At 40.5% G+C, this 22,832-nt stretch overlaps 2 protein-coding genes across 3 annotated transcripts in view; one reads left to right on the forward strand and one right to left on the reverse strand.

Annotated features, from left to right (window-relative positions):
* Positions 1–3,170, reverse strand: part of sema5ba (sema domain, seven thrombospondin repeats (type 1 and type 1-like), transmembrane domain (TM) and short cytoplasmic domain, (semaphorin) 5Ba) — a 179,853-nt gene extending 176,683 nt beyond the window's left edge. For both annotated transcript variants that reach the window (XM_063499239.1, XM_063499238.1), the window contains exon 1: positions 3,021–3,170. The gene's annotated coding sequence lies outside the window, so the exon portion shown is untranslated. The remainder of the gene's footprint in view (positions 1–3,020) is intronic.
* Positions 3,171–4,416: 1,246 nt separating this feature from the next.
* Positions 4,417–22,832, forward strand: part of pdia5 (protein disulfide isomerase family A, member 5) — a 71,796-nt gene continuing 53,380 nt past the window's right edge. The window contains exons 1-2 of the mRNA XM_063499054.1: positions 4,417–4,509; positions 20,153–20,279. Coding sequence (XP_063355124.1) covers positions 4,444–4,509; positions 20,153–20,279 — 193 coding nt within the window. The 5' untranslated portion in view covers positions 4,417–4,443. The remainder of the gene's footprint in view (positions 4,510–20,152; positions 20,280–22,832) is intronic.

Below are 22,832 nucleotides of genomic sequence, written 5' to 3' on the forward strand. Positions count from 1 at the left end.
TGGATGGTGAAAACCTACACCTTGAAATGACAAAACAGTCTGTCAACAGCGAGAGTTATTGTTATTTTTATCCCTCAAGCTTTTTTTCATCTTTATACAACTGGAGCTATATGAAGGGTAACTGCGCGAGGAAAGTGGCATCAAACCCGACACAATCACACTTCTTATCTGTATCCGTCTGTTATCGCTTTAGACGAGACGTGCTCACGGCAACACTCGCGCACCTGCGATGGTCAGACCATATTGAGCGTTTCATCCTCGTCAGATGGAGGAGAGGACAGATCAAGTTCTCCGGACATTAAACTTTCATATCTGTTCACCGCATCTCAAATGATGCCCGACAACAGAAATATCTCACTTGGCCCCGTCTAAATATGCATCATTAAAAATCTGATGAAAAGGCCGCCGGCTCGTCTATTCCACACCTATCATATTTGGTAATGGAAATGAATTATTTATGTCGCCATTAGATGCCATGGAGATACATGACCCCTGGATAACATTGGGAAAACAAAACACTTCCACACGCTGTAGCTACATGGAAAATGAGAAAGAAGGGGAAAGTGAACGTAGAGTAGTTCTAAGAGGATAGCTGGAGGGGGATAGGTTGCAGGGGGGTTATCCAGTTTGGGATTTTTTTTTGGATCTCTTTCTGCTTGGCAGGTCTGATTCTGCCCCACCAGGACCTGTCAAGAGCCCTCATAAATTCATCAAAGATGAAAACCTACTTTCCATTTGAATGGAGTGACCCAGGATACTAAAAACAGCTCTTCAAATAACAAAAGCGTTAATGATCCATATGACAAGCATCTGGGCCTAACAAAACCTGTCAAATGGATGAATATCAATCAAAAGATGAGGGAGATATGGTAGTTTCACACATATTGATGAATGAACAAAATAAAAGCAATAGTTATGCCAATGTGGGGTGGGGGGGGGTTGGTGATCAGATGAGATGAAATAAGATGATGTGGCAAATTTCTTCATCCCATATCTGGGAAATTCTTTTGTTACGGCAGCTTAAGTGATCAATTATAACTGGATTGTGATGGGGTTGCTCGCTGTTGTTCACAGAAAGGGAAGTGGGAAATTACCACTATGAAGCTGTCTTTAGTGGATTACTAATTGTAGCTAATTGAGGATATTAAATATGTTTTTTTCTTGTCTGTTGTATGGAGAAAAAAAAACAAGCTGCATTAAAAAAGGATTATATCATCACCTTTGCCAAAACTCACACCAGCCATGGTGCATTTGAGAGCTATTTGAGTGTTAATGAATAATACATTAATTTACAATGCTGAAGAAACTGAACAACTGGGGCTCAATAAAAACATAAAAAATCTACAGATGAATAGAGTGCAGCACCACAAAAGCTTCCAAGAGCCCAGTGATGATAGTCGCTGTTGCAGGAAAATAGCTTTCAGTTGAATAAGCTGTTTGATTAATTTGGTCGGGGGGGGGAATATAAGATTTGATATTTTAAGCCTTAAAAATTCCAGCCGCTAAATTTCTCTGAAAACTGTTCTCAGTGAACTGCCTCCAGATAAAAGTTTGTGCGTAAGCTTTTGACATTTGATCGACTGATTAAAACAATCAAGCAATACTTCATGAAAAAAGTCTCTTTGCATGCTCATTTGACCAAACTTGTGTGCGTGCAGACTGTCTGTAACTCTAGTCACAGCAGATCCAGCACAAGATACAGCAGACGTTACCTGGCAAGGTGTCGCCACAGCTGTACAGTGCTGCTCAACACTGCCCTCTGTTGCTCTGCTACAACACGGTCCGCTTTGGAGCTCTTGACAAATCATTTCAGGATAATCAACTCAAATTTACCCAAAATGAAATCGACCTATTTCTTTTATAATAGGGTATCTCTTTGTTCGAAATCCACAGCCTCAGGAGCTTTTTCCTGGACAGCTTTACAATTTAAACTATTACAAATCTGAAGTGTCTTTATCGGGGAGAAATTGAGAAGCTATTCATCCAAGTGACAAGCTCATGAATATTTTCTGAGTGTTCTCGTGCAGAATTAGCCTCACTAACGTTTCCTGGGACTGGGAAAGAACAAAACACCCGAAACGTTGTGCGCAAGGCTGCTCAACCCGTGCGTAAAAGCTGTTAATCTGTTATCGGAAGTGATGAGCAATGAGGTCATTATTGGCCGTCTTTAAGTCAGACAATAAAATTCACTTGCACAGTCGAGAAGAAAAGACAAGGTGGTCGATTTTACACCACACTTCTGAACCGCCAAATTGGGTTACCGCGCACACAAATATTTAAAAAGAGAAATGCCGACTAGGCGCACAATCTCCCAAAAAATGCACTTTCCTTCCCAAGCATATCTCCTAACAACGGGAACAAGTTTCCCAACAAGGCTGCTTTTTTAAGTTCACCTCTTGCCAGTATAGCGGGACTACCGAACAGCGTGGAGCACAAAGTAAGTTTGAGGCAGTGCTAATGTGGCAGGCACAGCCAGCTCCTGCAGCCCACAAATGCGCCTCTGATCCTGGGATGAAACGTGAGTGGAAAGTAAAACTGGCGAGACATAAAGGAGCAGCTCTGAATAACACGCTATATCAACGGACAAATCACTTCGCCTCAAGCAGTTAAAGTGGGGAAAAGAGGATATCCGCAAAGTGTCTGACATTTAGGATAAAAAACACAGCCCCACCGCTCAAACCCCGCTCTGATAGAAAAATGGTCCAGAGAGAAACGGACCCCACAGCATGGCTGAATAAAGCTTTCGAGTAGCCAATCCATTAGTGATGGAGGGTCCCTTATTTATTTTATCTGTGCAGGTCAGCTAAGCTGCAGCAGGCTATTGTGCTGATTTGCCTTTAATATGAAAAAAATAAATAAAAATCAAACACCTCAGTCAAAGTCGAACTGCAATCCATTTCGTAAATCTGAAGCGGGATACAAGCTGGAAACTGGTGCACAACACACCCAAAAAGTGCTTTGTATTAGTCCTCCCAGGTATTTTGCAGTGGAAAAGAAGGGAAAAGTGATTTTTCTTTTACCTTGTAAGATGTTTGTATTCCCTAAGTTGATGAGAATGCCAGGTAGAGATAAGGAGAGAATCACAGTCGCAGTTTTTAAGCTGTGGAGCCAGAATAGAGACGGGTTCTAGTCTTGTTTCCTCAGCCGCTGCGCGTTCCTCTCCGAGAGACCTGCAGCCGACAACTGCGCTCTCTCTTCTTTACCGTCGGACGATACCACCGGGTTGGGGGAGAGCGGGGAGGAGTGGAGGAATGGGGGTGGTGAGGAGGGTGGGGAGGGGAGTAAGAGGCCGATTTGCAAGCGCAATCGGGAGGAAAATATGCACGGACACCCCGGAGAGCAAGAAGAGTGTCGCAACACTGCCTATGTCCAGTGCAGAAACAGCCGCACTGAGTTAAGAAAAGACCAAAGGGATTTTCTGGGAAAGGTTTTCCCTGCGTGTTGTTGTCTGGGATGCAACAGCAGCCTACCTGCCATCGGGGTAACCGGGCAATAAAGGTCCACTGGGAATGTGAGTGTTTCCCTGCTTTGCAAGTAAACAGCGAAGCTTAAACAGGGAACACAAGTTATGGTTATACACTTTTCTGTTTTGTTACTACTCTAGTCTATTTACATTCCGCAAGCCTAAAATTTACAGGAAATTCTTAGCTATGTCCTAGGCCAATTACAATGGCAACAACCAATACATGCAAATAAAAACAAACAAACAAAACTTCTCAATTTGTTTACTATTGAATTTCAAGATGACAATAAAGATAACATCAGAGCAAGTCAAAGTCCATTCTAAGAACACTGTCATTCTATCCTGTAGATGTGTTTTCTTTAGTGTCAAAAAAGACTTGATGGGCACATCCGAAAGAAACATTTGTTTATAGAGCATCACGGCTCTATTCTATTCTATTCTATTCTACTCTTCACTGACGTATATGGATTAAACGGGGTGTTTGATTGGCCCCTTTTTATCGTTATACAGTGTGTTATAACTGTACGCAATTTTCTACAATTCTCCACATCTATTCTGTTCTATTATATTTTATTCTATTCACCTTGGGCCAAACGTTGCTTAAATCAGATGTTGTGGAGCACATTTCATCAAGCCAATTTTTCATCAGGAGTGGAAGTCCAATTGATAAAGAGCTAATTAAGATCCTTTCAATCACAAGCCAATTTACTAATTAGCCCCTCGTGTAATTAATTGTCCTTCAATATGTCTGCATTAATCCGATAAAAACAAAACCACGTAGACTACAGTTCTTACACTCGGTGCTAACCTGTGTGTGTGTTGGGGGGGGGGGGGGGGGGGGGGTAGCAGGTGCAATAGCTCCCCCATGACTTTTGCTGCCTCCCCCGCTCAGGACTACATTTCCCAATAACCCTTGCGCCCTGCTCAAGAATCCGTGGAAAAGCGAATGCGCCTGCGTATCCAGACGTGGCAACGGCATCATGGCCTCTTGGAATCGCTACGGGAGTCGGATGAGAGAGGCGAAAATGTTAACGTTGGTGTTGCTGGTGAGTCACACGAACCTCTTGTGTGTTTCGTTTAAAGTGCGTCGCTGTGCTCCGGTTTGTGCCATCCCTCAATACAGAAGAGAAATTATTTTTTTTAAATAAATCTAAATCGCTCCTCCTCTCCGCGTCTCCTAGCCTGTCCGTGCAGGAGGGAAGTTGACAGCCCTTGACTGAACTTGGTGCCCAGATTTAAGCAGCCAGTAATAATAATAGGGGGGCACTGCGGTGTGTGTGGCGCAGGTATTATCACTGGATTTATTTATGTAGCTACCCGCACTCAGCGGCTTCTGGCCGGTGGTCGCATGTGCACACACGGGGTCCCTCCCATGTTTCTAAACCGTAAACCGTCCGGTAAAGTCTGGACAACCGGGGCTCCTCAGATAGCTTACCTTTCTGTCACAGCTTATGCTGCACATGCCGCTCTTGTTGCACTCACCGGGCGTGTTAGACTTACACTCCACGGTCGCAGCTCAGCAGCCCATTCATTTTCACTCTTAAGTGGAACTGAAAGTTGCAAACTGAAGTGACTTGCACAGTGCGGGTCTGGCTGTTGACCACTGACTGGCAGTTGGGGAGCATGCAGCTCAAGTGCCCTTTGGAAGCAGGACAGTAGGCTGTGCAGTCTCCCCCCGTGTGGCGTGACGTGTCACAACTTGTTCACGTGCCCTAATTTAATTGTATCAAACAGGAAATATGTTGACTCTTGTGCACTATAATTTAGGATAAGAAAACTCGTGATTCTAACTTGGTCTTGCTCTGTAAAATGAGAGATCATGGGGGAAATTGCCTGTGAATTTGTCACAGAACTCAATACCTTTACAGAGCAGAGATGCCAAACTCATTTTACATTTTGGGCCAGGTACAGCCCACTTTGATCTTAAGTGGGCCAGACCTGTGAAACTCCTCTGTCTGTCAGTGTGAAGAAGTTTAGCAACACATTTAATCCCCGAGATATTTTAACATAAGAAAAGGAAGAACTTTCAGCAGTACATCTCAGTTTTTCCTACATGATTAAAAAAATGCTATGGTAAGAACCAAATCTGTAAAATTACAGAAAAGTTGTGTTGGCTTAATGTGTAGACTGTCCTGCAATTATAAAACAGAGAATTTGTGTTGTGTTCATTGACAGATTGTCCTCTTCCTCCCACTGACAGCCCATTGTAAAAGTCATATGTTTCTATTGTTGACAGTGGAAAAACAGGACGTTGCTGTCATTTAATTATTTGTCTATTACTTATTCACTTTGGTGTAGCATGAATGGAGGAGGTCATTCTCAGTAGAAAAAGCTGTAAAACATAGGAAACTACAGTTAAAAGTCTAAAAATTTATGCCCTCCTTTATATTTTCCAAAGCTGTCCAGTGGGCCAGATTGGAATCTTTAGCGGACTGATTCTGGCCCCAGGACTTTATGTTTGACATCCCTAGCATAGAGTAAGTGAATCTTTGGTGTTTTCATGCGATTAATGATGTTATATAAGCATTAACAGTAAGGACGGCCCTCCTATGTAGGTGTTCCTGGAGTCACACAGAGCTTTATGTCCGTGAAGTTTGCTGGGACACTCACGTGTGGAGCCCAAGGACAAATGAAGATTCTTCGCTCTGTAGACATAATTACATCCAAAACACACAACAGGGACACTGCTTCTAAAATGTTAGACTAAACAAAAGTGTGTTAAGATGTCAGATGTGCTGTTGTAACTGCTTAAACATCTAAAATCTACACTGATCTGCTCCAGTTGATTTTCATATTGCAGAGAGATGATAAATGGAGGACAATAGCTCCCCGGAACTCTGGGAAGATATCTTAAATTAAATAGAAGCCTGCAAAGTGTACCATAATAAAGAAGGTAAAGTGTGTGAGCTCCCTTTAAACAGGTAATCAGTTCATTGTCTCAGCTCTAAAAAGCGAGCTAGCTCTGTAATGTAGAGCGACATTCGTGCCACTTTAGACCACGGTTACTGATGCAGACCTTTTCCTGCTCTGCTTCCTGTTGTGAAGCAGCCTTTCGCACACAAGGGTGGTACTTGGGTGTGTGTGTGTGTGTGTGTGTGTGTGTGTGTGTGTGTGTGTGTGTGTGTGTGTGTGTGTGTGTGTGTGTGTGTAGTACACTCTGTATATATGCATTTGACAGTGATACTGTGTGACACGTTGGCACCGTGCCACAGCTCTTGGGAGTAAATAGTGACTGTGCTGTTCAAGTGCTTACTCTCTGCTGTAATTTTACAGCATTTACATCCACAGCAGAAACGTGGAGTCAATTTATTCAGCTGGTGTTAATTATTAAAACAGGACAAAAATCAAATTTCTTCCATTTCGACCTCTTCCAGCCCAATTTAAACTCCTTGAGTTTACTGGACCTCATCAGAACCTGCAGATTTCAATATATTCGGCCTGATAAGTGCTTTATGACGGCAGGTGAATCCAGCAGCGGCTTTGAAGGCTCCATCATCTGCCGGTAGAAGCAGACCAAGCTAGATGCCGGGCATCAAAACTGATATGTGATATCATGAAAGGAAATGTGCAATTTATTGCTCAGGATGTTGGAGTTATTCCACAGTAGTTCCTGTGCTACGATCCACTGGGATTTTCTCTTGGCTCTTGATAAAGCCTCTTTGGGTGTTAGGTAGCACTGTCAGGTGTTTGTAGGTGATTCTGTATGGGAGGTGATAAACCACTGCAGCACTTTGTTAGAGGCCAGCTGTCTGGGTGGTAAAGGCCTGCCTGTCAAAACAATTTAATCCAAACACCCTTCTCTCACACACTCTCAGACACACACCCCACCCACACCCACCTCATATACACAATTAACTATCTGGATTGCTTGCCCATGGCTGGTAACTTTAAAATGATGTCTCCTTGTCAATGACGCACTTCTTTTTTTCAGGCCAGAAAAATCAATGTGTGGCCCTGCCTTCTTTCACTGACATTTTGTTTACACATTTACAGAAATAGCAGCGTTAGCAGTAGCCATGGGGATGGAGGGGGCTTTATTGATGTGTTCCCCAAAACATATCTTTGTGGTATTTGCAGCGTTGAACATGTATTTTAGACATTAATTATATCCACACACTGTCATAGCCACACTCGGAGAGCCATTAGCAATTGCTTGTTAAATATGTTGTAATACTTTACATGTTATTTCTGATTGCTGTTTATCTGAAGAAGATGATCTACTGGCAGTTTTTACTTGCAATAAAAAAAAAAAGTATACTCTTAAACTTAATAAAACACTAAAAATTGTGCCTTCCATGTGTGTTTTGAGCATTATAAATAATCGCTTGGTCCTGGGTGGAAAAAGGAAAAGACTAAATTTATCATGTGTAGAATCTTTAAGACATTTCTCATAGGTCCTAAAAAGAGTTGGACAATGATGAAGAGGAGTTTCGGAAGCTCCTTCCAGCTATAGCCGTTTTAGGTCATCAGTATTTGTGGGAGGTTTTAATTGAATGGCCTTCCTGAGGACATGACGCAATATCTGGGTTAGTTTGAAGTCAGCACTGTGGATTGACCATTTGAAAATCTTTTATTTTTTTCCCCACCGTTCTGTTGTTGATTGGATTTGGTTCATTCTCTTGTTGCGTCACCAAACCTCTGCTAAGCTTCAGGGCATGGAAAAGGGCTCTGACATATTTCTGTAACTTTATTGAAACGGTTTAGCTTACATTGTTCTCTAAATAACTGCAGTTCACCCTCAGGTAGAAAAGCCTAATACCTTCCTAATATAAGGATTATGCATTTTGCTAAAGGTTCAGCGTTTGCGTCATTGTCCCAGAAGTGTTGTAGAGCATCCACTTGGCCTTTGCTAAACTTGTGACATGGCAGGTGTTTCTTATTGTTGGAAGTTGTCGACGTATCTGTTGGTGTTTTGCTGTTAGTCTGGTTCTTTTTCTAACCTCTTTCTGGATTGCATGGTGTCCTCTTGGTGTGATCTTTGCTGGTGCCCCCTCAGAAAGAGACGGAGAGTAGCAAGAAATCTGGTTTCCACTATTTGTTGTCAGTTTGTGTTAATGTGTAAACTCTTTCTTATTTCTTTGGTAAAATGTGTTTGCCTATAATTTTAAATCACATGAAGATTGGCCTAAATTTTAGGAGTAATCAGTATCGAAATCCTGGTCATTCTAAAGGTTCACATCTACATGACTGCATTTCCTCATCAGTTATTATTAATATCTGTGTGTCCTCCACTTCTCACCTTCAGCTTGTTCTAGCAGATGGCTGCCCTCCCTCAGCCTGGTTCTCCGAGGTTTCTTCCTGTTAAAAGGGAGTTTTTCCTTCCCACTGTCACCCAGTGCCTGCTCACAGGGGGTCATCTGATTGTTGGGGTTCTCTGTGCATTATCGTGGGGGCTTTACCTTACAATATAAGACAGCTGTTGTTGTGATTTGATGCTATACAAAATAAAATGAATTCATATTTGACTCTTTGTAAAAGATTTCTGCTAAAATGTTTGGTCAGTACCAGAAAAGCATTCATGCTTTATTTCACAGCACTGGCTCAGCAGTGTGTTAGTAGGCCAAACTTCTCTCGTGACTACCGTCAGTGATAGCTGAAATGTGATAGTTGCAAAAGCGGTTAATTGATTGCTCCTCTGCTCATTTGAAAGCTAAGAGGCCTCTAAATCAGCACTCTGTGTGTGTATGTGTGTTATCAGATGCTAAATAGCTTCATTTACAATCAGCCAGTCCGCACACACCAACTACACCTGAATGGCTCATTAGTCATAGGAAACTCAAGGCAAGTGCTTGACAAACACTGGTGTGATTTGTGCTGATTCAGTATTGCCCCTAGAACTGGATGCCATTTATTAAGCAGATTTGTCAGAGCAGATGGAGGGTGTGGGCTCGCAGGCAGGGGCTAGGGCACCTGCTGCTTGGTGTGCACCACATTTTTCTGCAGTGACGTGATGGGATATACCTTTTATGGCAGAGGAGGAAGGTAGTTGTATAACCTACTAATGGATTTCCTCTTCCTTCTGTGGCATAATCAGGGTTGTAATTAGTGATGATGAACGGATTTCAGGTAGATTACCTTCATGAGAATGGATGTTTCACATTTGTACGTGTTTAAGTGATTGTGCCCTTTTTGGTTTTGAGCTTGGATTTGATATGTTTTTTCTTTTTGTTTCACTTTTCTTCAGCTTGTCTTTATTTGCTACAGTCCCAGCAGGAGAAACAGAGGTTGGAGATCACAGCACATCATTGCAACCATGTGCAACGAACTTACAGTCTCACTGGCTTTGAAAAGGTTACTTTAAAGATGGGAAGCAGGTCTGCGATAACTGACAAATCTGTTGCCATGTAAATGCGCAGAATTCCTGTTAACTACTTGCATCCAGAGTCCATTCAGAACCTCGTTTATTTGAAACAGGAATTAAAATAGTGACATAGTTGCAGCAGGATTGTGATTTAACTGCAAAATGACAATGGCGCTGGCCAGTCCCCTATTGAAAAGACTTTGCACACTGACTCATATTGATGACAATGTATTGTCTGTGTTGATAAATTAGTTGGCAATTAGGTGCAAACCATTGCCAATCTTTCTGAGATTGATTGCAGTTTGAGTTGGACTGTGATTATTTAGAGACAGATTTCCTCCCACAGGGTGATCTGTGAAGTCACCTTGCAACTTAGTCGCTGCAACATCTCTCAAGAATATCAATGCAATCGCTGAGCAACTGTCAGATTTTCATAGCTACAAGGTGGTTGCTGCCCTATTTAAACTCTAGTGCAACTGAGCCATTAATGTTATGAGTCTGACTAAATTGTTGGCGGGTTGTTATTAGTTCCCTAAAAGGTTGATTCTGTTCATCTTGACGCGGCGTTTTCAATGGGAGAAACGTTTCGTCACTCATCCAAGTGACTTCTTTAGTCTCAGCTCACTGCAGGTTTTCCCAACCGTATAAAGAGTACATTTGCACAGTAAACTGAAACCAGCCCATTGAATAAACAATGGGCTGTGAGGTCAGTTCCTTGATCATTAATATGCAAATTGTCAAACGTTTCTCCCATTGAAAACGCTGCGTCCAGATGCATGATTGAACAAGCATCGAGACGTTGTTATTAGGTGATATCAGCTTATCCCAGACATATTATTTTATGTTCTATGCACGTTCCGTATCAGATAAACAAAACAAAAACAGTTTGGCAATAAATCCTTTGTGATATTTAGAGAGTTGTTTTTTAAAAGCTGCGGCTTTTAGTGCTGTCAGATTATATTGTGTCTCCAGATTGTGTTTGCCAAAATCAAATTGATAATAAAGGTAATTATTTCTCTTGAGTTGACTCACCAAGTGGAATTAGGGGCAATTTACCTCTGTAGAGTACAGAGGTAAAACAAAAGAAGCTTGTTTTTCTTTTCCTGGTCTGTGTTCCTCGTTCTCATTTAGCATTCCCAGTGGAGTCTGATACCTGTGAAAAATGAGTGCTGCTCCCCTTGTATCTAATCTCTATTCATCTGCTTTGTACCAATGAGGTTGTCCACCTGTAGAGGGTGGCGATAATGGGGAAATGCAATGTTGGGAAGGTACGAACACAACACAATTATAATGGCTCTCACAGCGATGGTAGGTGAGCAGAGCTTTTGGAGCTGTTGTTGTGGTACACAGCTTGGTGGTTGCTAGCCACTAGTGGGCTTTCTGTTTATTGGTTATTCTGCTGATGGGTCACTCGAACAAAGATGTCCTTAGGTTGAGGTCTTTGAAAAACTGGCACTCTAATCTGTAACCGGATTTTAAGAACACTGGTGTATTTCAGCTTAATACACAACATTAAGATGGTATTTACTAATTCATTAATCAAGCAGTAAACTGGGGATATGACTGAGCGGTTAACTAGAATTGAAATGATAAGACTTGGATTATATATTCATAAACTAATTCTTGGTTTGCCTTTTTTTTTTTTTTTCTTGAAGAAAAATGTGGAATGAGCCTTATCCTTTCATCAGTGACAGTCTTGATGGTCTGTGAAGTATTAAATCCTACTTAATCAGACTCCATGATAACATTTTATTTCTTGTTTGAACGTGATGAAACTGTAATGTCAGAGCTTTCTCATATTAATATTTTGAAGTAGGAAAAATCTATTAAATCAGCTATTTTTATCTTATCAGGTAATATCTACCACTGGACACATCCCTAAATTTCAGCATGTTCATATAATGTATTAATGTAATGTTCATCAGATAGTCAGAAATTACAGGAAAATGCAGCATAGTTATAGGTACAACACAGTGCTGTTGGTATGACTGTAAAAAGGTTCTTTATTAAATTTTGGTGCTCTCACAGTTTTGTTATCATCATTATTATTATTATTATTATTATAGATAATCAGGCTTTTCAACTGATTTAAAACAGACCATACGTCGATCAGGATTATATTTTTTTTCCTTATCTTTAAAGCCAGTATTAAAACACATCTTTTTAAGAAAACACATCTTTTAAAGATTGCCTGTTCTGTTGATGCATTGACTTTTAATTCTATGGTGTTTTCCAATTTTATGCATACTGTGATTTTGCTATTTAATTACTTGTAAGTGTCCTTGAGTGTCTTGAAAGATGCCTATAAATAAAAGTTATTATTTTTATTATTATTATTATATTGAACAATAAGTGCTTGTATTATGATAAAAACAAATTAAATAAAACCACACAATGAAAACGATAACAAAAATATGCTCTTAACCCTGTAAGGTCAAGTGGATCAAATTCGATACATACATTTTTTTTAAAAGATCTTTATGTAATCAGCCGCCACAGCGAATGTTAATATAAGAAAAAAAGCACAGTTTTGACAGTAAATCTCAGTTTTCTACATTCTAAAGAAATACTGCTGTGGTAAATTAAAGAAATTGGTTTATCTATTAGTTTGTTGTAGTATGATTGAGAACGGGGGAGGCATTCAAGTAGAAAAAACAGAGTGATTCTGAACCCTGGGCCTTATGTTTGACACCCCTGATATAAAGTTACAGAGCTCAGGTTTTTGGTAATTAGTAATCAATCAATGCATTGTATTACAGAGCATCCTGCTGTAGTTAATTTGCTGTATTGTGGGGTTTTTTTTTGGTTGTTGTTTTTTTTTTTTTTTAGATTGTATGCTAATCAGCAGCAGTCATAACTTAATATGGAGTGTTACATTTTGATTGAACAGAATAAATATTTCAAAATGTATTATTTTCAACTTGTCAGCTTTTCTTTGTTGTGGTTTCAGTACTTCCTGTGATAACTCAGACTGAATGTAATCTTAATGACAAATTAATTTTAAGACTTTCACATCAGACTGAAGGTGATTGACCCTTTGCCTGTCAGTAATGTCAACTGACAGCATAATGATTCAGTGTGCTAGCATGAGGATACATTTGTTTGCTTAGTAAATACGTTGCTCACTTAACGATTTCAACATGAAATTCCATGCATCAATCTTCTTCTGCTTAGAGAAGCCCAAACCTCCCTCTGTGTCCTGGGTCTGCCCCGAGCCTCCTCCCTGTGGAACATTCCCGGAACACCTCACCCAGGAGGCATCTTTGTTAGATGCCCGAACCACCTCAACTGGCTCATTTCGATGTGACGAAGCAGCTTTCTACTCTGAGCCCCTCCAAGATGCCCGAACTTCTCACCCTATCTCTAAGGGAGGGGCCAGCCACCCTTTGGAGGAAGCCTATTTCTGCCGCTTGTATCCGCGTTACCCACAGCTTGTGACCATAAGTGAGGGTAGGGATGTAGAATGACTGGTCAATTGAGGCTTTGCTTTTACACTCAGCTCTCTTCACCACAACAGACCGGCACAGCGTACGCATCACTGCAGCCACAGCACCGATCTGTCTGTCTGTCTCCCGTTCCCTTCTCCCATCACTCGTGAACAAGACCCCGAGATACTTAAACTCCTCCACTTGGGGCAAGAACTTGTCCCTGACCTGGAGTGGGCACTCCACCCTTTTCTGGCTGAGGACCATGGCCTCAGATTTGGAGGTGCTGATTCTCATTCCCACCGCTTCACACTCGGCTGCGAACCATTCCAAAGCGAGCTGGAGGCCATCACCTGATGAAGCCAACAGAACCACATCATCCGCAAAAAGCAGAAATGGGATTCTGAGACCACCCAAGTGAAAGCCCTCCGCCACTTGGCTGCACCTAGAAATTCTGTCCATAAAAATTACGAACAGAATAAGTGACAAAGGGCAGCATTGGCAGAGCCCATCACCCACCAGGAATGAGTCCGACTTATTGCCAACTATGCAGACCAAGCTCTTGCAACGGTTGTATAAGGATGAATGGCCCATAGCAATGGGCCAGACACCACATACTCCCAGAGCACCCGAATTCAAATTAAAAAAAAAAAAAAAAATTCAGCTTTTTGTGACACATGCAAGAGTTTCTCTGTCCTGCATCTGGTATGAAATTAGAACACATCAGGTTTAAGTTTGCATTAAAGCTTTCATGATACGGTGTATCGTAAAATGAATGTCAGGCCGTACAGGACAGGTACAGTATTCAGTGTAGGGTGTCATTCTGCTGATTATCTAACATATTAATGCCAGGTGTCCGTGTCTCTTTACTCTGGACTAGGCTGTAAAACTTGTGAATAGAGTCGGTACGAGTTAATGAGTCAGTGAAACTTATTTCTGTCTGATGATAGCGATACTTCTGTTTTTGAGCATTGGTGAGTCTTTCTGTGAAGTGGGTCAAACACATTTAGACACTTGAACAGACTCATCAATGGCAGTGGGGACATGGGCACTTTTAAGAAGCATATATCTTCTTAGTTTTCATCATAAGCAATTATCAATAGGAGATAAACATTAGGTGCAATTGTAAAATATAAGTTTCAGATCGGTTTCTGCTGGGCGGTAGTGGCTTGCTGCTTGTGATCCATTTAAGTCAAGCTTTAATCATTAACCATTCGATTTTTATGGACCACAGTAGCCTGATTGCACAAGTGATTGAGTGTTCAGAAACCATAGACATATTCATGAAATTTACATTCCACTTAGCAATCGTCATGTGGGTCAGTTACTAGAAATTCAGGAGAAAAATAGATCATTATGCCCTCATGGTAATATATACATTTGCATATGCAATTCACCAATCTTCTCAGACTGTAGCACAGTGCACCATGTAATTCCCCCCCCCCCATAAATACATCATCTTGATTCAAAGACTGCTTTGAAACCATAGAGGACTATTTATGAATATGCTAATTCCTTTCCTGGTACTGATACTGAATGCATCATGCTCCATTTTAACCTGTTCAGGATCTTTTTTAAATTAGAAGAGTTTAAGGATGAACATAATAAAGACTAATGTCTCCAAAAATGTAACATTTTCATATATTTTCAATAAATAACCAAATAAATTAATTACATTCTTTAAATGTGATGCAAATAATGAAAAATGTTCATTTTTAGAATGATTTACTGTACAAAGTATATTGTGGGCTCGTTTAACTTCTGTCTCCATAAGACAAAAAGAACCAGAATTTGCTATGAATACATGAGGAGTTGAACTGAATGATTGCAATACCAAGGCAAGTGTTTCAAGACTGCTATTATCTGATAGGAAATGGTGTCCTGTACTTATTATACTTATGTACTCTTACATTTATCATCAATAATTGCTATTTATTGCACAAGGCTAGCAACTACAGAAAGAAAAGCACCAGCAGCATTCAGCGAATAAGTCAAAGGCTGTGAAAAGGAACCACATTCTCATTCCAACTATTCTTTTTCAGTTACTTTTAACCCACATCTCATCTGATTGCACTTGAAGTTAACCTCTGCGTTCTTCTAGTTTAGCCTTCTATGCATGTGCCCGATTGTAATAAAACTCTAGCATAAATCATTGGTGGTGTGGTATTGCTGCTTCTCAATGGGCCTGTCACTTTTGAAGGCTGTCTTGTTATTTCTATTATTGCACATCTGCCACTTGAAGATGACACACACTTTGGATGGTGTAAGGCGCTTATAAAGTACAATAACAGACTTTGACAGTAGAAAAATCAGTTTCTCTCCTTGAGTTTTGCAAAAACACCAGTTACCAGCAGAACTTTACTTGAATCCAACCTTTCAGTTTAAAGTTCATCTCTTGATGAACTGTTTTACTTCATTAAATCAAGCTTTGTTGGCCTAATCACTTTGTTCCTTACAACAGCCAAATTAGGAAATTTTGTTCCAATTGCTGGAAACTCTCTGAAATATCAAACATGGCTGGAAGGTTTGAAAGTTGGCTCTGGAAAGTTTCTAACTTTTGCCAAAGATGGCAGCTTGCTTCATATTAGACAGAACTGTCGATTCATTAAATCCTATTTCAAGATAACCATCTGAGTCTAACATTGTTTTAACTCAACACCAGTGCATGTATATGTATGGCTATGTAAATACTAGATTTATTAATGATTTACTGGGGTTTTAAGAGCCGAGAAGGACTAAACATAATAATATGAGGCTAGACAAGCAGAGGCCTGTAGCAGATGGGCTCCTATTTGACTCTAGACTACTTTAGTATGCAGAGGTTTTTATGGTCATCTTAATGACATCCCCACTTGGGTTGTGTCTGTCCAAAGGATATTGCTCCAGAAGTCTTGTGGTTTCTTCAGATCCAAACTTAATGCAAATCTAACCTGTGCTGCCATGTTCCTTTTAGAGCGAAGAGTGTTTCTCCTTTACAACTCTTGCAAAAAAGCCATACTTGCTCAGTTGTTTTCTAATTGTGCTGTCATGAAATTTAACATTTAGTATACTAACTGAGGCCTGTAACTTCTGAGTGTTTTGCGGTCTGAACTTGGGGTGAACTGGCTGGGATGTCCAGCTCCTGGGAAGACTGACTGGTCTTGAATGTTTTTCACGTGTGAATAATCTCACTCTCAATCTCACTTCAAATTGTTTGGAAAGGCCTTTTAACCCCCTCACAGTTTACTGAGCAGCAGCAATTGCTTCTGTAAGATCACTACTGATGTCTTTGCCTTGGTATTGTGTTAACACACATCTGACCAGACCACCCAACTCCCAAAACTTCTGCTTTTACAGTTGCGGTCGCTCTTGCTAATGATCAGTTAATTAAATGCATTTAATTAGCAGCATCTGTTTACTCCTTACTCAGTAAAGGAAACAGCCTGTGTGTGAAAGCCTTACTGCTAAGACTTTATATAAATGCAAAATAAATGGATTATAGTGCCACAGTGGTTTGAAATACTGTTTTGCTCTAACACAGGGTCATTTTGGGCCCTTTTTTAACTCAAATGTGAATTAGCAGGACGCTCTTTTCAGAGCCACTTTTCAAGCCGACAGCAATTTAAAAAGAAAAACAAAAGAACAAAAAAAAAATCTGTGTGGTAATTATTTTAATAATTACAATGAATGTTGTTTTGAGAAACTCACTGTGCTCCTCTTGCCCAGAGCAAAGACTCATGGTGTTAATGTATTTATTGTCATTTTTGTATTTGTTTCCCCATCATTTAGTTTTCATTAAGATCTATGTCTGAGTTCTGTGGTGCACTATGTGTTACGTTGCACCACTTTACTTTGTTCCTTTCCCAATCAAGTAACCAACAGATCCATTGGTGGCTTGATCAAAGCTACCTTCAGCTCCTCCCCTGCCACAAGGGGTCACCACAGCAGGTACCACATCTTTGTTTTTTACACCAGGTATTCTTCCTGATGCAACCTTAAAAGGGTTTTGCATCTCTAACTGGAACTGCACCAGCAACCTTTCACTTGCCAAGCAATTGTGGAAACCAGGGGTGGGGAACTCCAGGCCTCAAGGGCCGGTGTCCTGCAGGTTTTAGATGTATCCTTGATCCAACACAGCTGATTTAAATGGATAAAAAAACCCTCCTCAACATGTCATGAAGTTCTCCAGAGGCCTGGTAATGAACTAATCATTTGATTCGGGTGTGTTGACCCAGGGTGAGATCTAAAACCTGCAGGACACTGGCTCTTGAGGCCTGGAGTTCCCCACCCCTGGTTTAAACCGTTAGACTATGGATCCACCATTCATGGCTTTATGTTTGTCATTATGTGTACCAGAAGGACCGTTTCAGAACATCATTGAATATTTAGGAAGTAGTAACTGATTAAGCAAGAATCAAATTTGGTTTACTTGACTCTAATCCTTCTTGGGGACCATGAAGCATCACATTTCCTGTCTTAGATAAATAAGACAGCCTGCCATCTCTTCTCACCTCATCCTGATCTCGCCTCCACCCTGCTGTCATAACCACTGAATGCCTACCTATTTAGACAAGTGTCACCCAGGTAGCCTCTAATTATCCCACCCTTTGCCATCTGCTTCACATGGGTCCAAAACAAGTGCTTACACAGCTAGTGTTTATCTTGTCACATCAGTGTAATAAGACCACTGCACAAGTTACAAAACATAAACAGACCCCAACCCTATATTTAATATTCTTCAGATATATATATTATATATACTGTATGCAATATGGGGTATTTAAGTTGCCTCCTCTAAGCCTTTTAAGCTCTGTGTTAATTTTGAAGTTTACAGATGGTTTAAAGAAAACAGTTTCTTTTGTTCCTTGTAGTCTCACAACAGGAGAAAATCAAGTGGAGAATTAAAATTAGAAAGTAAGCCTGACAGGTGCTTGTTTCCAGGTTATAACAGCCGTCACTGAGGGAGCAGGCCATGTTTGGTGTCTAATTTAGTTCTCCGTAGGCAGAAATGAAGGGCTTTTTAATGAATGGTGATGGCAGAGAGATGATTACAATGCACGGAAATAACTTTATATGGCAGAGTATAACCAGTCTACTCTCTCTTGCTCTTTTTTTAATTCCATAATTTGTCTTTGATTAAAGTGCACGCCTCTCAGTGTGGGATTTGTTTTCCATATTAGGCCTTTCACAGTATTAGCTCACCTACCAGTGTCTGAAAAGTTAAAGGAGCCGTTCAGACTAATGATACAAATCCCCTCCTGTTGCCGTCTGCTGAACCCACTCTCTGTATAGGGTGATTTTTATAAGCAACATTCTGTCTTGTTTGTACCATTTGTAAAGGAAAGATAATCAGTAACTGTATAAATGCAGTGTTGATGCTCTTATATACATGTTTGGTTCAAGGAATACTCAGTAAATATTGTGTGTTTTTATGAGTGGGGCTTGTGGTTTCATAAGGACTAGGTCACCACTTAATGAATAAAGTGAATACTTATCTAACCCAGGGCTCGCAAAATTTCAAAATCCCTGGTAGCCCTTCGGGCAGGCACTCGTCAGTTTTTGGTAGCCCAAAATAAATTTAAGTAGCCTGAATTAAAAAAAAAAAAAAAAAAAAAAAGAGGACAATTTTTTGATTGACGTTTTGTTTCCTTTACAATATTATACATTAAAGTATAATATTGTAAAGGAAACAAAACATCAGTCTAAAAATATTTAAAACACAAATTACAACAACAAATTACAATCATCAACTCAAATATTTGGTTCTAATTGAACAGAAATTTCTATGAACTTGCAAGAACTGTAGAACATGAATCAGTCTGTGTCAGATCCTGAATTTGAAATTTCCACTGAAATCACGGGTAAGAGGCAAGTGGAACCAAGATCTAGGACATTTGCTTTTTGAAGTTTGCAAAGACTGCTAAATTTTGCCAGTGGTAGTTCACTCTTTGCAACATAGCACGCTGTTCTAAACAGCTTTTTCAGGACTTCTTGTTATGCTTGGTTTATTTTTAGTATGTTTTTTGCAATTGGTGTTTGTTCTGGGAAAGATACTGCAGACTGAGCAATAATGCATTTCTTGCATTTCTCATGGGTTCTGATGGGGTCTTTCTTAAAATGACTGGTCCCAGTAACAAAGGCGCTTGTCGACTCAGAAATCGAGGGAAACTCACAACACACCCGGCAGAACATTATGTTATTTAGCTCGTCATATTCCAGCCACATAAAATCTTTTGTCCATGAAACCAAAAAAGCTGCACTTTCCTTTTGCCTCATAGTCTGATTTGTCATAACTTTTCCGTTTTGTGGTTGGCTTTTCTTTGGCTGCCCCTTCTTCACCCTGACCTGTCTTGTTTGGCTCTGCAGAACTAAAATACCTGCGTAAATCCATCTGCTTTTACACACGTACTTACATAACGATCAGCAATTCTCTGCGCAATCAACCTCTATCACGTTTAAGCTTGCTGCAGGAGATTTCACTTGTCATGTTTGATAGTAAGCTAACGATTGATAAGACGATGCCAGAGGAATTGGTGCGCAATTAATCTGTGACTTACCAATCAGTGCTGCTGCTCTCTATACACAGTTCGCGCGATCGCAAAGTGAAAGTGAAAGCAAAAAACAAGCGCAAGTTCAAACGCGATTTCAATGTGTCACTTATTGACAGTGGCTCATCGATGCCGATGACATAATTACTCAGCTACATTTGCGAAAGAATGCAAAAGCATTGACATATCTTTCCTTCCTATGATAGCCCGACGGGCAGGGCTGAAATGGATTTTGGTAGCCCGACTGGAAAAATCGCTAGCCCCGGGACATCGGGCTAGCGATTTTGCGAGCCCTGTAACCTGAAAACACTGACGTATTGATTCATTCTGAAATGGACTAATTTACTAAATAATAATTTGTCTTTTTTCTACATTTAATGCTATGGAGAGATCTTATTTTGATAATATTCGTGAATGTGTGTGTGTGTTTCACCAGGTGTGGCTCCTGTCGGTGCTGGAGGCAGTGAAGGTGTCTCCTCTCATAGAGAAAGTCAGTGACCACAAAGACTTCAAGAAGCTGCTCAGGACGAGAACAAATGTTCTGGTGCTCTACACGGAAACAGGTCAGAGAAGGCAGACATCCCCTCGTGATTGGTATACCATATATGGATGCAGATTTTTCCACAAACACGCGTTTGGTCAAAGGAGACAAATTCACTCGTTTAGTTTTTGCTGCTGTTTCTGTCAAAGGAGGGGTTGGGGATAAACAATCATGTTAATGGCTCGTGGATAATGCCGGTATTATCTCAGTAACTCTCAAACACTGTCGCTGTAGAGGTTGTTGTGGAGTGCCGGAAAACAACACGCATTTCATACACATGCATTGTGTTAACAAAAGTGGTAACTATGGCTGCACAGCTATGGCCAAAATGATTATTGCAATTATTCTTGAGCAGTGTTGAGATCAGCATTATTTGTCATGATTATCCATTGCTTTTTAGTGTGATACAAATGTCACGCAAACAGCAGCACTTTCACATCCATGTTGTGCCGCATTCCCACTAAATAAAACCGGTCCCGTTTAGTGGACACGCGTCTTTTGGGGAAATGTAATGTGGCGACGTTGGTGACATCAGTGCATCTTTGCGAGCTGACGCGCTGCACAGACTGGCTTTTATGGATTTGATGTGCAACCACTGCATTGTTTTCCTTTGCCTTCATTCATTCACTAAGTTCACATGGATGAGTGAGTTAGTTGTATTGTATTGCATTGCAGGCACAACTCTCCACCACTGTTTGCATACGATTTCTTCTTGATTAACTCCACTTGCATTTCCAAACAACACATGGTGATCGCTTCTAGGGACAAGGTCTTCAGCTTTTGCTGTGACAGACATTTGAGTGATTGATTGATCGATTTTGTATGACTATCTCTTATCTGTGTTATATCACTGCAGTTAAGTGTGCCTAGCAAACTTTGCACTACACGATGCAGGGAACAGCTGTGACTTGAGTTTTCAGTATCACCAGATTGTGTTCAATTAATTGTGGGAAGCCAAATATATCATTAAGAATAAAATTTTATTAATTGTGCAACCCTAGTGATAACCACCATGAAAATGCACGTTTTAGGTTATTTTATGATTTGAGATTGAGATTGAGGGCGTGCAATGTCATGTTATTGTCAGAGAAGGTAAGAATGAAATTTGCAATTTCAGGAAGCCTTAGTTACTAGTTACTTAGTTACTACATCTAAGTGTCTTATTTTTAAGAGCATCCTAATCTAGATATGTACAGTTAGATGCCTCTTAAGAGCTTTCCTTCAATTGTGGGTGTGTAAGTGCAGCTGATGCGCAACATACCAACAATTCACCTTTAGGGGTTCAAAAAGGTCACATTCACAGAGTTAGATTAAGAGAACTTGAGGGGTGTGTGCCCGTTAACTGCATGTGCCGCTGATTGTCTTTTGTTATGATTTTTGCTCTTGTAACTGGAAACTGTCTGATTTTTGTGGATGGAAAACACCAAATTAATTAAAATTCCTTTAGTCACCCACTCTAATTAGGAAGTGCTTTTGTGGAGTGGCACTTTGCCCAAATTCGATAGCATTCATTAAAAAACATTCTAGCACAGTATCTTCAAATGGATTCAGAAACAATGTTTTGCCCAGCTTTAGCCTCTAGCTCGCTTTCAAAGAATGATCGCAGCGGTCTATTTCAATAAGGAAATTGGAAATGCTTATGGAATTAAAGAGTAGCTGTTAAATAGAAGCTAAAATGGTCAAATATAATTATACAGCTCTAAAGTACATTTTGTTTCCTGCTATCCATTAGCGAACGCTTACGCACCCCAGCAGCTTCTAATTCCATTTTGCAGATTTCTAAGAAGGAGTTCTTCCTGTTCAAAATAAAAAAAGAAGCAAACTTATATTGCTCAATAATCCACAGAGGACTCTGAGGCCTCTTTATAGCCACAGATATATTTCTTGATTAATGAGCCATATCAGCCTATATTAGCCCATTGGCTTCTATGTATCCAGCTGCGCGTCGAATTGATCACCGGCTGTAACTTCACCCAGACATTCCTGCTTTAAAGACACCGAAGATTGCCCTCATGTAGGTCTTGATTATACCTCAAGGCACTTCACATTCATTCCCCCCTGAGTAAACACAGCCGTACCCTGTTCTGTGTTCATCACCAGCCTCTGCAGTCAGTCACATCCCTGCTGAGTTTTGATCTGGTTGGTTGGTATTCATCATCCTTAACGCTGTCAACCAGTCGGTACCTGCTCACCTCCTATTCTGTACAATACCCTGATCCTGAGTTGCCAGATGTTTTTGTTGCCAACCCCGAGGCAGAACCCTGGGAAGTCGTGGCAGTGCCCCTACATCTAAATATAGTCTTTGCCTGGAGCATTGTGAGGAGCTGTTTTCTTTATGCAGTGAAAAACGCACATTTGGTTTCAGGGGAGTATAAAAATGATGTACTGCGTTGCACAAGAGCTGGAATATTACACTTTGTTTACTTTACTCAAAGGGATCTACCTAACTTGACGTAGCTGTTGAAAATCAGTAACATTACACAGAGTGTTATTCTAGCTGGTGCAGTTTATATCCCACTAGTTTCTCTTTCTTAACACAGAAGGCAAGCTGCACAGCTCAGCCATATTGTGAGAT

Source organism: Pelmatolapia mariae, linkage group LG16_19 (assembly GCF_036321145.2).
Source record: "Pelmatolapia mariae isolate MD_Pm_ZW linkage group LG16_19, Pm_UMD_F_2, whole genome shotgun sequence".
Lineage (NCBI taxonomy): Eukaryota > Metazoa > Chordata > Actinopteri > Cichliformes > Cichlidae > Pelmatolapia > Pelmatolapia mariae.